Source organism: Marmota flaviventris, chromosome 18 (genome assembly GCF_047511675.1).
Source record: "Marmota flaviventris isolate mMarFla1 chromosome 18, mMarFla1.hap1, whole genome shotgun sequence".
Lineage (NCBI taxonomy): Eukaryota > Metazoa > Chordata > Mammalia > Rodentia > Sciuridae > Marmota > Marmota flaviventris.
The window spans coordinates 16,249,626-16,264,890 of NC_092515.1; the positions used below are offsets into that span (position 1 = coordinate 16,249,626).

Genomic DNA, 15,265 nt, shown 5'->3' on the forward strand with positions numbered 1-15,265 from the left:
GAAACCAGGGCCCTCTGCCACTGAGCCCTTTTAATTTTTTTTATTTTGAGACAGGGTCTCACTACATTGCTGAGGCTGGCCTCCAACTTGCAATCTTCCTGCTTCAGCCTACTGAGTTGAGTCTCTGAGATTATGGACATGCATCACTGTACCCAACTATGTATACATATTTTTAAACTACTGAAAATTTTATTGATTTCATTGAGTCTTACAAATAATTTGATACTATTTGACCTCTTTACATTATTGGATCTTCTAATTCATGAACAGAGTATATCTCTCCATTTTTATTATTAATTTTTATCAATATTACTTTGTGACATTTCAATATAAATGTCTTGCACATTTTTAGTTAGATAGATGATAAGTATTTGACATTTCAAAAGAAGTTTTTGGAAGAGTAATGTTTTAATAATATTCATTCCACACAAAGTCTTACATAATATAATTTATCTGTGTTACCCTCATGAATATAGATCTATGCTATGTATCTCCTTAAGTATCTATAAGATTTAGGAGGATCATTTTTAAATTATCATTTTCAATTTGTTTAACAGTTGCATATGTGCATTTAATCTTTTACTCTCTTATATCCAGAGACTTTGCTAAATTCACTGATTAATAGTAATACATTGGTTTATTCTTTTAGTTTTGTACACAAACCTCTTTTTTTTTTTTTTTTTTTTTTTTTGGTGCTAGAGATTGAACTCTTCTTACCACTGAGCTATATCCCAGACCTTTTTATTTTTTATTTTTATTTTTATTTTTAAAAAATATTTATTTTTTAGTTTTACGTGGATTTTATATTTATGTGGTACTGAGGATCGAACCCAGTGCATTGTTCATGCTAGGCAAGCACTCTACCACTGAGCCACAAACCCAGCCCCTTATTTTTTATTTTTGAAATGGTCTCACTAAGTTGCTTAGTGCCTTGCTACTTTGCTGAGTTTGGCTGTGATTCTCCTGCCTCAGCCTACCAAGTGTTAGGTTTACAGGTATGTACCACAGCACTTGGCTGTACACAATAATTTTCTCCTGAAATCATGTTTTATTTCTTCTTGGACAATCTTTAGGCTTTTATATCTTAATCTTTCCTATCTTTGGCTTGCTTTTTGCTCTATGATTGCCAATACAATGTTGAATAAAAGCAGTCATAATATTCTTTTCACAATCCCAATTGCTGAGAAAAACATCGTCCATATTTTTTTGTTAGGTATATTCTCTCATGTAAGTTTCTACACTGTTTTTTGTTAGGTTATTTAAAAAAATTTTTTGTAGTTGTAGATAGACAGCATGCCTTTATTTTATTTGTTTACTTTTATGCAATGCTGAGGATCAAACCCAGTGCCTCACATGTGCTAGGCAAGCGCTCTGCCACTGAGCTGCCACAAGAGCCCCAGCCCTTGTTAGGTTATAAAGTTCCCTTCTATGAGTGTTGAAAGTTTGTTTTAATGATGAAAAAGTGTTGAGTTTTGTAAAATGCTTTTTCATACATCAAAATGGTTATTTTTCTATTAATGAAATGTGTTGCATTAATCGATTTTCCAAATGTTAACCCTAACACTTTACTACTATTCAGAGTCCACTGAGGCTGAGTTCCATCCAACTGAACAGAGGCAATTCCTTGAACTTTGGGGGCAGGAATAGGATCTTCCTGCAGCTTAGTTCTGCAGGTGAGGAGTAGACTGAGAAGTGGCCTGTGGGTCTCCTGGACATCCATCTCTAGGACTCTGGGTGACTTTATGTGTGAGACAGTGGGGTCACAATATATAATGACCTATCACACTGGTCATTATATATTACCCTTTTTATATATCACTGCTTTCATTTTGTTAATACTCCATTAAAGATTTTTGCATCCATGCTCATGAGACAGTTGATCCATGATTTTATCTTCCTGTATTGTCCTTTTCAGGTTTTGAACCCAAGATTATGCTGGCTTCATAAAATGGGTTAATAAGTACTTTCTGATTTCTATCTTTGAAAAAAATGTGTACAATATTGATTTTATTGTTTTTCTGTCTATGTTGTGTTACTGAGGTTTGAACCCAAGGGTTAGGGGTAGCACTCCACCAGTGAGATTCACCCCCAATTCTTTTTGCTTTGAATTTTGAGACAGAATATAAGTTGTTCAGGCTGACTTCAAACTTGTGATCCTACTGCCACAGCCTCCTGAGTACCTGGGGCTACAGGTGTGTGCCATCACACCTGGCTGGTTTTATTGCTTTCTTGCAGTACTTTATGGTAAAAGCCCACTGGTTATTAGCATTTCTTTGTCAGGGCTTTTTTCTCCTTTTATTTTATTATTGCAGTACTCGGGGTTAAGCCTAGTGTTTTGTACATGTACATGCTAGGCAAGCACTCTATACTCCCAGCTGTTTTTTTTCTTTTTTTCTTTTTTAAATAAGGGAGAAATCACAAGATTCCTCCCAGAACCTCAATCTTTATTTATTTATTTTTTAGTTATAGATGGACATAATATCTTTATTTTGTTTGTTAATTTTTATGTGGTGCTGAGGAGTGAACCCAGTGCTCTACCCCTGAGTTACAACTCCCAGCAAGTGCTCTACCCCTGAGCTACAACTCCCAACCCATTTTTTTTTCTTTTTTAAATAATAGATTAACTTATCAGATTAAAAAAAATTTTTTTTTTTTTGGTACTGGGAATTCAACCCAGGGTGCTTTGCCACTGGGCTACATCTCCTGCTTTTTTATTTTATACTTTGAGACTACTTTTAAAAAAAACAGATGCACATAATACCTTTATTTATTTATATGTGGTGCTGAGGATTGAACTGAGTGCCTCACACATGCCAGGCAAGCACTCTACCATTGACTTACAGCACTCTACCCAGCTCCTGTGACACTACTTTTTTTTATATTTTGGCACTAAGTTGCTTATGGCCTCACTAAGTTGCTGAGGCTAGTCTGGAACCTGTGATCCTGCTGCCTCCACTTCCAGAATTGCTGGGATTACAGTTGTGTACCATGGTATCCAGTCACTTTTTTGGATTTTATTGATTTCAGTAAATTGTATTTTCCCAAGAATTTATACATTTTATCCAATTTTTCAGTTATTGTTGTAAAGCTAGTAATTTCCTCTAATTATTTTAATATCTACAGGATGTAGACGGGTGTCATTTTTTTTCATTCCTGATATAGCTAGTGTTTTTATTGACTTTTATTAATCTTTTTCAAAGGTTTTATACTGTACATCTTTCAAATACCCCAATAACTGTTTAAGTGATATTATGTTACACAGAATACAAGAATGTTAATAATTCTATTTCCTTCTCTTCTTTTGGCCTTAATGCTATTATTTTCACAAAAATTGTTTCTATATATGTTATAAACTCAAAATTACATTGTTTTTATTTTTGTTTAAACAGTAATTTATCTCTTGGAGAAACTCAACAATGTCTTACTTTTTTACCACATAGTTGCCATTTCTAGTGCTTTTTATTTCTTTGTGTACACCCATATTTCCATACTACCCAGTTACACATCTATTAAGCCTCTTGAAGTTACCCTTCAGCTCATTAATATTCTATTCAATATTTTGGGGGGGTAATCAAGGATTGAATTCAGGGGCACTCAACTACTGAGCCACATCCCCAGCCCTATTTTGTATTTTATTTAGAGACAGGGTCTCACTGAGTTGCTTAGTACCTTGCTCTTGCTGAGGCTTTGAACTCCCAATCCTCCTGTCTCAGCCTCCCCAGAGGCTGGGATTACAGGCAAGTGCCACCAGGCCCAGCCTATTCACTATTGTTTGAAAGTTTCTTTGTGTCTCTCCCAACAACTCAAATGGCATATGGCACACAGTAGGTGGTTTGTAATCTTATACCACAGAGCAGAATTCCAAGGTCTGTTACAAACATTCCTACTCCATTTCCACAAATCAGTCCCTATCACAGCACATTCCCATAGTTTACATTTAAAATGTCACATACATTCTTGCCCCACCGTGTCAAACCCTTTCAGCTGGAAGCAGCCACAGTAGTAAGGAGGTCCTAAAATTACATGGGGGAATGGAGCCAGAATTAGACAGGCAGATAGGCAAGGGTCAAATCCAGAAAATGGAGGGATTGAAATGTTAATTCCTTCAGAGCCCTTCCTCTACCCCTATCAAGAACCTGCCCCAGCTCCAACCCACTGCTAAGATAACCTGTCCCAGGAACTGTCCCTCCCTACAGGGAGTTGCTAATTAATTAGTCCTGGGCCTGCTTCCTGCTCTGTTCACTCATCCCAGACCCCTCCAGCCCACCTGTTTCCCACCTTTTAGCCATCCTGAGGAGCAGTTCCTAGACCTAGCACGGCAGGAAGAAGACAGATAAGGGGAAGAGAGCAGAACAAAGGAAGTCTTGGACATATAAAAAGGCAGAACACTTTCCTGGGATACCAGGTTACCAGCTATGGTCCCCCTTCTACTCCCTGAATAAGTCTATGTTACCCCTTTTAAAATAAACCCTGCTTTATATGCTTAAAAAATGTCATATACATGTAACAGTCATACACATGATTACAGAAATGTAGCGTGCACACCCCAATACAAAGTTTCACACAATTACATTCACAATATAATGACACAAATGGTCATGTATTCACACGCAAAAGCACAATCAGATGACTTGAGGGGAGACAATAAATAAGAACTGTAAATACAAATACTAAGTGTTCTAAGAGAGTACACAAAGATTAAGGAGCTGTGGAGTGTGAGGGAGAGGCGTCATTAGAAACAGCTTCTTTGGAGGTGTGACATTGGTATCTGTATATATGCAGAAAGAGAAACTTCAAGAAACCTGGTAGAAGAGCCATTTTAGGGAGAGAAGCCATTCACACCCACTGTCACCAAATCACAAAAACAGTTACCACCTGCCAAGGGTGACACTCTCTGCCCTATCCGCGCCCCTCCCAGTCTTCACGGTAACCATCCCGGGACAAGAGGCCCTGGGGCGGGGAAGCAGGACTGGACAGAAGCGTCGTACACCTGCGCCCTTTGCCTCCCTGCACCCCGTTTCTTCGAGTATTCCCGCGCATCCTACGAACTCGGCACTCACCCTCTGCGGTCCGGGCGCAAACCTCTTCCCCTGCGGCCAGAGCGCGCTCTCTAGGTTCCCCACCCAGGTTGCCAAGGGAGGTGTGCCGAGCCTTGTCTGCGCACTTCAAACCCAGACCGTCTAATCTGACCCTCAGCCTTGTGCCCGTGCCCGGCCCAGTAAGAGACCAGAGAAATCAAGACTTTCGGACACCGCTCTGGAAAGCCAGGGAGCGGCAGGAGTGGGAGGACCAAGGCCGAAGTGGCTCCCGCGGAGCCGGACTCACCAAGGCTGCGGCCTTTTCTGCGCCCGGACTACGTTTCCCAGCGGCCCCCGCGGGAACTGGGCCGGCAGCCTCTTTGTGTCCTCCGGGGCCGAGGGAGTTGAGGTGCTTCTTTCCTGGCCCGCTAGGCAGGGTTCCGTCCAGCTGAGCGAGGCGGGCGAGGCCAGAGTGGCGGAGACTCCTTGAGCCTTGGGGCGGGAAAGGGATCTTCCTGCAGTTCAGTTCTGCAGGTGAGGGTGTGGGCCGAGAAATGGCCTGTGGGTCTCCCGGACGCCCGTTCCTGGGTCCCCTGAGTGACTCTACGTGTGAGACTGTGGTCGGTACCGAACCTTGTGAGAGTGTCACCCGATGTGCGTGACCACGTCGTGTCTGTGTGACTGTGGGTGCGAGTGAGCCGGTGGTACCGAGAGGGTGAGACTGAAAGGGGCGGGAGTGGGTAGGTGTTCTCCACCCTCCGTGGTTCCAGTCCCCATGGCCTCTTTGTGACTAGAGTGTGTGACATCCCCCGCCCCTGATACCCTAACTGTTGGAGGCATGAGGTGTGTGTGTGGGGGGGGGGGGCTGCCTGTTTGAGACTGTTTTTGCCCCTGGCCTTTAACTGGCATGTGTGAAGCCGTCGTTAACACTGTAATAGTTTTTAAGATTTGGGGTATAGGAGGGACTGAGCGAGATTGTGTGCCACTCAGTGTCTTTTAGCCAAGTGCTGTCAGTGTGCCACCGAATTTCGGAATGACTGATCTGTTGAAAAGGAGGACTGTGGAGTCAGTCAAACCTTTAGCTGATCTTGATGCTCTTATTGGTTAGATGTCTTTTATGTAAATGATTACACTCCTCAGAGTCTTTGTTAAATCTGAAAGTCATCTGCTAAATGATAAATTGGGACGTGATTTAGGAATGGATTAAACTGTATGCAAATAAATTCCTAGCTCTTCCTTATGCTTTCTTTATTTGAGGGAAGATTGCAACCAGAAGGAAGAGAAGCCTAAAAGTCTAGATTGGCAATTCTGGATGCTGCAAGGAAAGTTTCTCATGTTCCCTTTCCCATGTCAGTCAACTGAGGTCACTGCCATTTCTCAAGTGAAGAGCCAGGAGGAAGAAAGAATGGCTGTTGAACTTCTTAATGCCATGTACCAGGTGAGTTAGAATTTTCTCTTTCCTGAAGTGCCATCTTGCTTTTCAAAACAAACAAACATTAACTTTCCTTCTGCTGAAACTTTCTGAGTAGCCAATCATTTCACTTCTCAAAATTCTCTGATAGGGGCTAGGGATATAGCTCAGTTGGTAGAGTGTTTCTCTCATACACAAGGCCCTGGGTTCAATCCCCAGCACCGGGGAGAGGGAGGAAACTCTCCAAACTCTTGGCATCTCATTCAGAATAAAAGAATGGCCTGCAGAGCCCTACTGACTATCCCCCTTGACTTTATCTAATTTCGCTCATTCAGTCAGTTCTTACTTCCTTGTAATGAGTTAAATACTTTTTTTTTTTTTTTTTTTTTTTGGTGGTTCTGGGGATTGAACCCAGGGCCTTATGCATGTGAGGCAAGCACACAACCAATCTATATTCCCAGCCCCCCAGATACATTCTTAATGCATGGCTTTGCACTTGCTATTCCTTCTTCCTGGCATCCTGTTCCCTCAGATAACATACAAGCCAGCTTCTTCATTCTAATCCCTTCCCAAACATCATTCAAGCATTCAATGGACTTTTATTAAGAACTTATTAACTTTGGATACCACAGGGCTTAGTGTTGGTCCTCCTGCTCTATCTACATTCACTCTTAGATGATCTCATCCTATCTCATAGCTTGACATACCATCTATTATGCTAACAAACATAAAGTTGTATACAGTTTAGACCTCTCTCCTGACTTTTATCTGACTGCCTACTCAACATCTTCATTTGGTTTCATAATATCTCAAATGCAAACATTTCTTAAATTGAGTGAAATGAGCCAATAGAAGTTTGGGAGCATGAGTGACATGATTTGATTCTCATTTTAGTAGGATCACTCTGGTTGCTGTTGAAAATAAACTGAATGGAACAAGGATAGAAAAATGGAAATCAACCAAGAAACTCTTATATTACAACCCTATCACAAGCTAAACTCTTCCATTAGGGAGTTCTGTTCTACCTTTAAAACATATCTAGAATCAGATTACTTTTTACTACCAGCATTTCCATTCTGTTCAGAATCATTTCTCACTTGGATTAATGCTATATTTCTCCTAACTTAAATTTCTACTTCCATTCTTATTCTCTTTTAGTCTATTCTCAGTGGAGCAGCCATAGTAATCCTGTGAACATATATTTCATGATATTCTTCATAAGGATGGGGTGTGAATGGAAGTAATAAAGAACACAGACAACTCTTTCAAATTATTGTAAGGATAGGAGAAAAATGGATGATAACTTAAGGAAAAAGTGTGGTTAACTAGGTTTCAGAATAATGGGTGCTATACTTTGGATCTTGAATGTCCCCCAAAGGCCCAAGTGCTGAAGTCTTGATCCATAGCCTGTAGCACTAGAGGGAGGTGGTAGAAGACCTTAGTCATTAGTGGTATGCCCTAGAAAGGGATTTTGAGACCCTCACCCCTTCCTCCATCCCCCCCCCTCTCCCCCATCAAGTGAGCACCTCCTCTGCGATATACTTCCACTATGATATAATGCACAATCACAGTTTCCAGCACAGTAGGGCCAAGTGACCACGGACTGAAACCTCTGAAACCAGGAGCTGTTATCATAATTTGTTAGGGGTTAAATGTTTTAAGTTTAGAATTTAAACTCCTATGAGTTGATTATTGCAGGTATTTTGTTTTAGTAGCAGAAAGCTGACTCACACAATGTGTATGTTTTGTAGCCTGATGTTAACAATTCAGTAGAAAGGGACAATTTGAAGATAAAAAGAGAGGAGGGAATTGCTGGAAAAATGTGCTTGAGTAGATAAGAGGAGCTGAGAGGTTAGCCTTTTCTAGGAAAATGAGCTTTCATTTATATTAATAGGGGCAAGTTAGAGTATGTAGGTATGGTCAATGTATTGGCGTTAAGGGAGTTTGTAGAATTTCTCTTCAAATGGCTTTTGTTTTTAATAGTGTTCTGTTTGTTAAGTTAGGAGGAAAAAATAAACAGAATACCAAATCATCATATGAGAGTCAGGATGGAGGAGAAGGAGGTATTGAGGATTTGAGGAAAAGGGGGAAAGTATCAAGTGGTCATTTAAAGGAGTGGGGAAACAAACACGCTAGGAAATGTATCATGTAAGAGAGCATTTTGGCTCACTTGAGATTAGTGATCATGAATTTAAAGTGAAACTAGTTAGCATAGTTGGTGTAATTTTCTCCAGTGAAGTTCAACTCTGCTGGGTGTAGGCACAGAGTAAGTGGACAGATGTCTGTGGTTAACCAAATCAGTACAATCAAAAGAAGGGCAGGGAAGTTGAGGTTATATATAAGGGATGGTTATCACAAATTGTTGTGTTACAAAGTGAGGTTGTGTGGGATGAGGAATAGTGAAAATATGGTAAGATCATTGAATTATAAGTTCTAGTGGGTATTAGAGGGCAACACTTGAAATATAGGAGGTATAAATCAGAGTAGGACGATGGAAATTATGGAGGCATTGGTGTTTACTGATAAGGTCTGGTAATGAAAGTAAATGACTGTGGAAATATGGAGGACAAGATTATTGTAGCAGGGGAGGACTAACAGACCAAGTTGTTGGGAGTTACTTATATGGGTATTGAAATGGCCAAATATTATGAGAAGAATAGAGTGACAATAAACCAGGTACTGAAGTGTTCAAGGAATGACAGAGATACCTACTGGGAATTGTTAGACAGCTAAAATAAGGAGGGATGGTGAATGGCATGGTCTGATTTCATGAGGTTTAAAACTCATTGCCTTTTAAAAAGGAGGAAGGGGGAAATGGTCTGGAAACAATGAGAGGAGTAGAGAGGTCACCTGCATCACTTCCAAATACCATGGCACAAGAAATGTGGGAAATAAGAGTCATCAGATGACAGGGCATCAGAGAATTAGTCTACTTAGCTAGAAGCCATGTTTTTCTAAGGGCAAAAAGTGAAGGGAACTATTTTTTTGCTTCAGACTGGTTTGATTGATAATTTGATTGATTTTTGAAGTATATTTGTCCTTCAGAATCTCTGGAGTATTTGTTCCAGGACCCCTGCCAATATAAAAACCCAAGAATGCTCAAGTCTCTGTCATAAATTAGTATAGTATTTCCATATAATCTCCCATATACTTTTTTGGGGGGGTGGTACTGGGGATTGAACTCAGGAGCACTTGTCCACTGAGACATATCCCCAGCCCTATTTTGCATTTTATTTAGAGACAGAGTCTCAGTGAGTTGCTTAGTACCTTGCTTTTGCTGAGGCTGGCTTTGAACTCGTGATCCTCCTGCCTCAGTTTCCCAGGCTGCTGGGATTACAGGCAAGCACCATGGTACCCAGCCCTCCCATATACTTTAAATCATCTCTAGATTATTTATAATATTTAGTATATGCTAAATGCTATGCACACAGTAGTTATACTACATTGTTTAGGGAATAATGACAAGAAAAAAATATCTGTAAAATTCAATACAGACAATATTTTCTCCAAAAATGTTTTTATCTCAACGCAGATGCAGAACACACAAATATGAGGGATAACTATATTATCATAATTTGTTAGGGGTTAAATGTTTAAGTTTAGAATTTAAACTCATTATATTGACTTGGTTTTTATTTTTGTTGACTGTGTAGATTAATTTAAATCAAAGAATCAGTGAAAAATGTCATATATAAATATGTATACATTTACTACATATGTTTATATAAGCTAAGGAAAACATTTCGGTAAGAATATATATACCATACCAGCCAAACCGTTAGCAGTTACAGAGAGGGAACTATTCACGTTGTACTTCGTATAATTGAAGAAAAAAATGTTACTGAGTTGAAAAACTCTGGGAAACTTTTGTTTCTACGGCTACGGACACAGTTCCTTTAATGGAAGAAAAAGTCATTTCTTTTTATTGCCCTTTATAGTCACGTCTTTTACTTTTATTAAAAAAATAATAATAATAATTAAAAGTCCACACATTATATTAGTTTCATCAGCAAGTGGTCACATTAAAGAAACACATTTTCTTTTTTTTTAGTTTCTTTTCTTTATTTTTAATTTTTTTAAATATCTTTATTTTGTTTATTTTTATGTGGTGCTGAGGATCGAACCCATGGCCTTGTACATGCTAGGCGAGCGCTCTACCGCTGAGCCACAACCCCAGCCCCAAACACATATTTCTTAACACAAAAACTCAAAATTCTGGATTGAAGTATTTGAATTTTAATGGAATTGATGATTTGCTATGCTTGGTTTTTAGAAATATGCCAAGTACTTCCTGATGTCACTTTTAAAACCCCTATAGTTGGGCTGGGGATGTGGCTCAAGCGGTAGCGTGCTCGCCTGGCATGCATGCGGCCCGGGTTCGATCCTCAACACCACATACAAAGATGTTGTGTCCGCCAAAAACTAAGAAATAAATATTAAAAAATTCTCTCTCTCTCTCTCTCTCTTTTAAAAAAAAAAAAAACCTATAACTCTTGAAATTTTCAAACAATTCATTCATTAATTCAGGTTATTCGGTATCTGAATGCCTCATGTGGATCACATGCTGTCCTTTGAGGATACACCAGTGACCAAAGCAAAAGCACTCTGCCCTCATGGAGGTTGAATTTTAATGGGGGAAAGAGGACAGACAATAATAACAAAATAAGTACTTTGAAGGAAAATAAAACAGGGTTATGAGAACACGAAATTGGATTAGGAGCATGGCTGTGTATGTGTGTGTGTGTGTGTGTGTGTGTGTGTGAGAGAGAGAGAGAGAGAGAGAGAGATGGGGGATTGAACTATATCCCCGGCCCTTATTTTATTTTTATTTTGACACAAGATTGTCGCATCTCACGACTAAACCAGTCAGGGTCACTCCAAGTGAATTTGAGGAATAAATAAAGACATAGACACAGAAAGTACCTTTCCTTTGAGTTAGTGACTACTCCTCAGCTGCAGCTTCCACGTGGAGGGCAAGGCAGGCAAGAAAGAGAGCGAGGAGGAGCATGAGTCGAACCATTTTATTGGGAAGAAGCCATTCAAATGAGGCAAGGGGTAGGATTACAAAGGAACAGGTGAGTGTAGCTCAAACCACCACCACCACCACCACCACCACCACCACCCCCCCCCCGCCCCGCCGTGGGTGACACCTACACTTGAAGCCATGCCTCACTATCCGAGCAGGGTAACACCCAAGTTACTGCTACCTGGCACTGCTGTTCTAGACTGAAGGCAATAATTGGTCAGAACCTGGTGCTTCAGGACTTAAGGGCGTTTGCATCTAGGGCAGCTCCCGACACAAGATTTTGCTTAGTTGCTGAGGTTGGCCTCAAACTTGCAAATACTCCTCCCTCAGCCTCTTAGTACCTGAGATTACAGGTGTGCACCATCATGCCTGACCAGCAATGCTCTTTCATACAGAATAATCTGAGACGTAGGCCCTCAGGGGGAACACGGCTGACATATTTAAGGATGCAGTATAAGGGAGAACCCTGTATGCTTGGGTCAGAGTAAAAGAGGTGAGTATGATAAGGGAGGAAGTTAATTCATTTATTTTCTTTCAGGATTTGGTGACCTTCAGAGATGTGGCTGTAGACTTCTCCCAAGAAGAGTGGAATTGTCTGGATTCCTCTCAGAGGCATTTATACAGTAATGTGATGTTGGAAAACTATAGGATCTTGGTGTCATTGGGTAAGGATATCTTCCCCTTACAGAACTGTACTTGTACTCATAAGGGGCTCTTTGCTACCACCTTTGTAAACTTTTGGATAGCTGCTATCCAAAAGTGTCTGCTGGCTGTGCCAAACAAATGGTTTAATGTTTGTGACATTGGTAGTGGACAAGTCTACTGTTGACCTATGTCTGAAGCTTTATCTTCCCGTCCTTCTGATACATGTCCTTTACACATTTTTCCTTGACTTCCTGTAAGCTCCATCTTCCTTGACTGTCCAAGGATCCAATCTGAGTTTTGGGCTATCCACAGCATGACCAAGTACTGTTTCTTTCCATATGTGCAGGTCTTTGCTTTTCTAAGCCAAGTGTGATATTATTGTTGGAACAAGGAAAAGAGCCATGGATGGTGAAGAGAGAGTTCACAAATGGCTTGTGTTCAGGTGAGTGAAGAGGAATAGGCAGGAAAAAACCTTTGCAGGTGGGATGGGGATGTGGCTCATTGGCAGAGCATTTGTCTAGCATGTACAAGGTCCTGGGTTCCATCCCCAGCACTGAAAAACAAACAAAACCTTTGCAAATGACAGCTCAGTTTGATTCAAAGAAATCACCTCTTCATTATTATTTATGGGCCTGCTCTCACATGTTCTAGGGCTTAATAGAAACTTGGGGCCTTCTAGGATGTTCTCCCACATGTGTTATTCTTAACTCTCCTTTCACACTTTGCCCTCTACTTTCTTATAACTTGTTTAATATTCTCTGAGTCCTGTTTCTTTTCTGTTTCATAATCTTATCCTAGTCTTTTTTTTTTTTTCTTTTTCTTTTTTCTTCTGGCACTAGGGATTGTGTCCAGGGCTTCACACACATGCTAGCTAGGCAAGCGCTCTACCCTGAGCTCTATCCCCAGCCCTCCTCTTCCAGTCTCTAAAAAAATCTTTCTCAAGCTGGGCACAAACCTGTAATCCCAGTGACTCAGGAGGCTGAGGCAGGAGAACTTCCAGCTCAAGTAGCCTGAGCAATTTAATATGACCCTGTCTCAAAATTTTAAAAAAGTAAAAGGGGGACTGGGGTTGTGGCTTAGTGGTAAAGCACTTGCCTAGCATGAGTGAGGCACTGGGTTCGATCCTCAGCAACCACATATAAATAAATAAATAAATAAAAAGGTATTGTATCCATCTACAACTAAAAAATACTTAAAAGGGAGCGGGGGCTGGTGGAGTGCCCCTAGGTTTAATCCCCAGTACAAAACAAAATGAAACAAACAACTTTTCCCAATTTTGAGCCATACAGATACCCCTAAATGAAGTACCAGGTTCAAATCCTGCCTGAAACTTACATGCCAGTGAAATTTTAGGAATGTTGCTTAACCTGTATGCTTTTTAAAAAATATATTTTTAGTTGTAGATGGACACAATACCTTTATTTTATTTATTTATTTGTATGTGGTGCTGAGGATCAAACCCAGAGCCTCACACGTGGTAGGCAAATGCTCTACCACTGAGCTACAATCCAAGCCCTTTAACCTGTGCTTTTTGTTTTATCATCTCCAAAATTGGATAGTACTTTTAAAAAAAATGTCTTTAAATTTGTTGACAGACCTTTATTTTATTCATTTATTTGTATGTGGTGCTGAGAGTCGAACCCAGTGCTTCACACACACACGAGGCAACTGTTCTATGACTAAGCCACAACCCCAGCCCCCCTGAATAGTACTTCTAAAGTGCTTTGAACAGTGGGACTGGGGTTGTGGCTCAGTGCACGTGTTCGATCCTCAGCACCACATATAAATAAACAAATAAAATAAAGGTATTGTGTCCATCTACAAATAAAGTGTGTGTGTGTGTGTGTGTGTGTGTGTGTGTGCGCGCGTGCGTGCTTTGAACAATTCCATCTTATAGTATGAATTCAATAACTATTAGCTGCTATTAATAATAGAAGTTTCCAAACTATTTTTTTCTGAAGGATCACTTCATTTACCTTTAATCGACATTTTTGAATTTTCATTTTAAATAGGGTTTGAATCCTATTCCCCAGCTCACTCCCCAAGATGCTCAGGTGTTATATGTATGTATAAATAATCAAACAATTAACAGGCTAGTAGTGGAAATATGATATAGCTATAGAACAACACATATGAAGAGAAAGCTGACAGCTGACATCAAAGAAGCTCAGAGAAAAGGTGAGAGGCAGAGGAGTACAGGTAACTGTAAAGATGTTGGTCTTTAATGAAAACAGAGGTCAGCAGCTAGAAAGCATTTAAGGGAGAAGAGACTAAGAATTTAGTATTGCAATGTAGGAAGGAGTGTCAGATAGACATAGGAAACAGGTAAAATGAAAAACTAATGTTCATTGTAAACATTCTGTCAACCCCATTTCCCAGATCATTTCTCAGTTGCCTCTACCCAATCCTTTATGTCCTTGATCAATTTTCTAAGAAAAAATCTTTAATATGTTAGTATCAAAGGATATATGATTAAATCTCAATGATTAATATTATTAGATGAATCACACAAATATACATTATCATAGGTATGTAGTTTAAATAATAGAACAAAAATCTATTTACTACTACTATGTTTTCTTTTGTGGTACAGGGAATTGAACTCAGGGCCTTGCACATACTACACAAGTATTCTACCACTGAGCTACATTCCCACCCCTTTTTTATACTTTTATTTTGAGACAGGGTCTTGATAAGTTGTCCATGTTGGCTTCAAATTAGCAATCCTCCTGCCTCAGGCTTTCTGAGTAGCTGGGATGACAGGCATGCACCATTATGCTCAGCTCCACCTAACTGCTTCTTAGCTTGAGAGAAAATGGTCAATGCCATTGCAAGCCCTTGAGGGCCTCTTTGTAATGATACATGACTCCTCTACCATGGCCCATCCCACCCTCACTGGGTATCCATTATCTTATATTTTGCTTATCATGTCCTGGCTTCTCTTTATAGTTGTGAGATCCTAAAACAAAATGTACACGTGTGTGTGTGTGTGTGTGTATGTGCATATATACACATATATATATTTACACACACATAGTATGTTTTCTTCCAAAAAAAGTTAGGAATAGGGCTGGGGTTGTGGCTCAGTGGTAGAGTGCTTGCCTCACATGTGTGAGGCACTGGGTTCAATTCTCAGTACTGCATATAAATAAATGGATAAAATAA

The 15,265-nt window shown here is 40.0% G+C and overlaps 1 protein-coding gene across 4 annotated transcripts in view; it reads left to right on the forward strand.

Annotated features, from left to right (window-relative positions):
- The first annotated feature begins 5,423 nt into the window (after positions 1–5,423).
- Positions 5,424–15,265, forward strand: part of LOC114097375 (zinc finger protein 570) — a 63,787-nt gene continuing 53,945 nt past the window's right edge. For 2 of the 4 annotated variants that reach the window (XM_071605020.1, XM_071605014.1), the window contains exons 1-4: positions 5,424–5,552; positions 6,281–6,456; positions 11,994–12,120; positions 12,447–12,542. In XM_071605020.1, the coding sequence (XP_071461121.1) occupies positions 6,331–6,456; positions 11,994–12,120; positions 12,447–12,542 (349 nt within the window). In that variant the 5' untranslated portion in view covers positions 5,424–5,552; positions 6,281–6,330. Of the gene's footprint in view, positions 5,553–6,275; positions 6,457–11,993; positions 12,121–12,446; positions 12,543–15,265 lie in introns of all 4 variants that reach the window. The other 2 variants (XM_071605015.1, XM_071605016.1) reach the window with 2 other exon arrangements.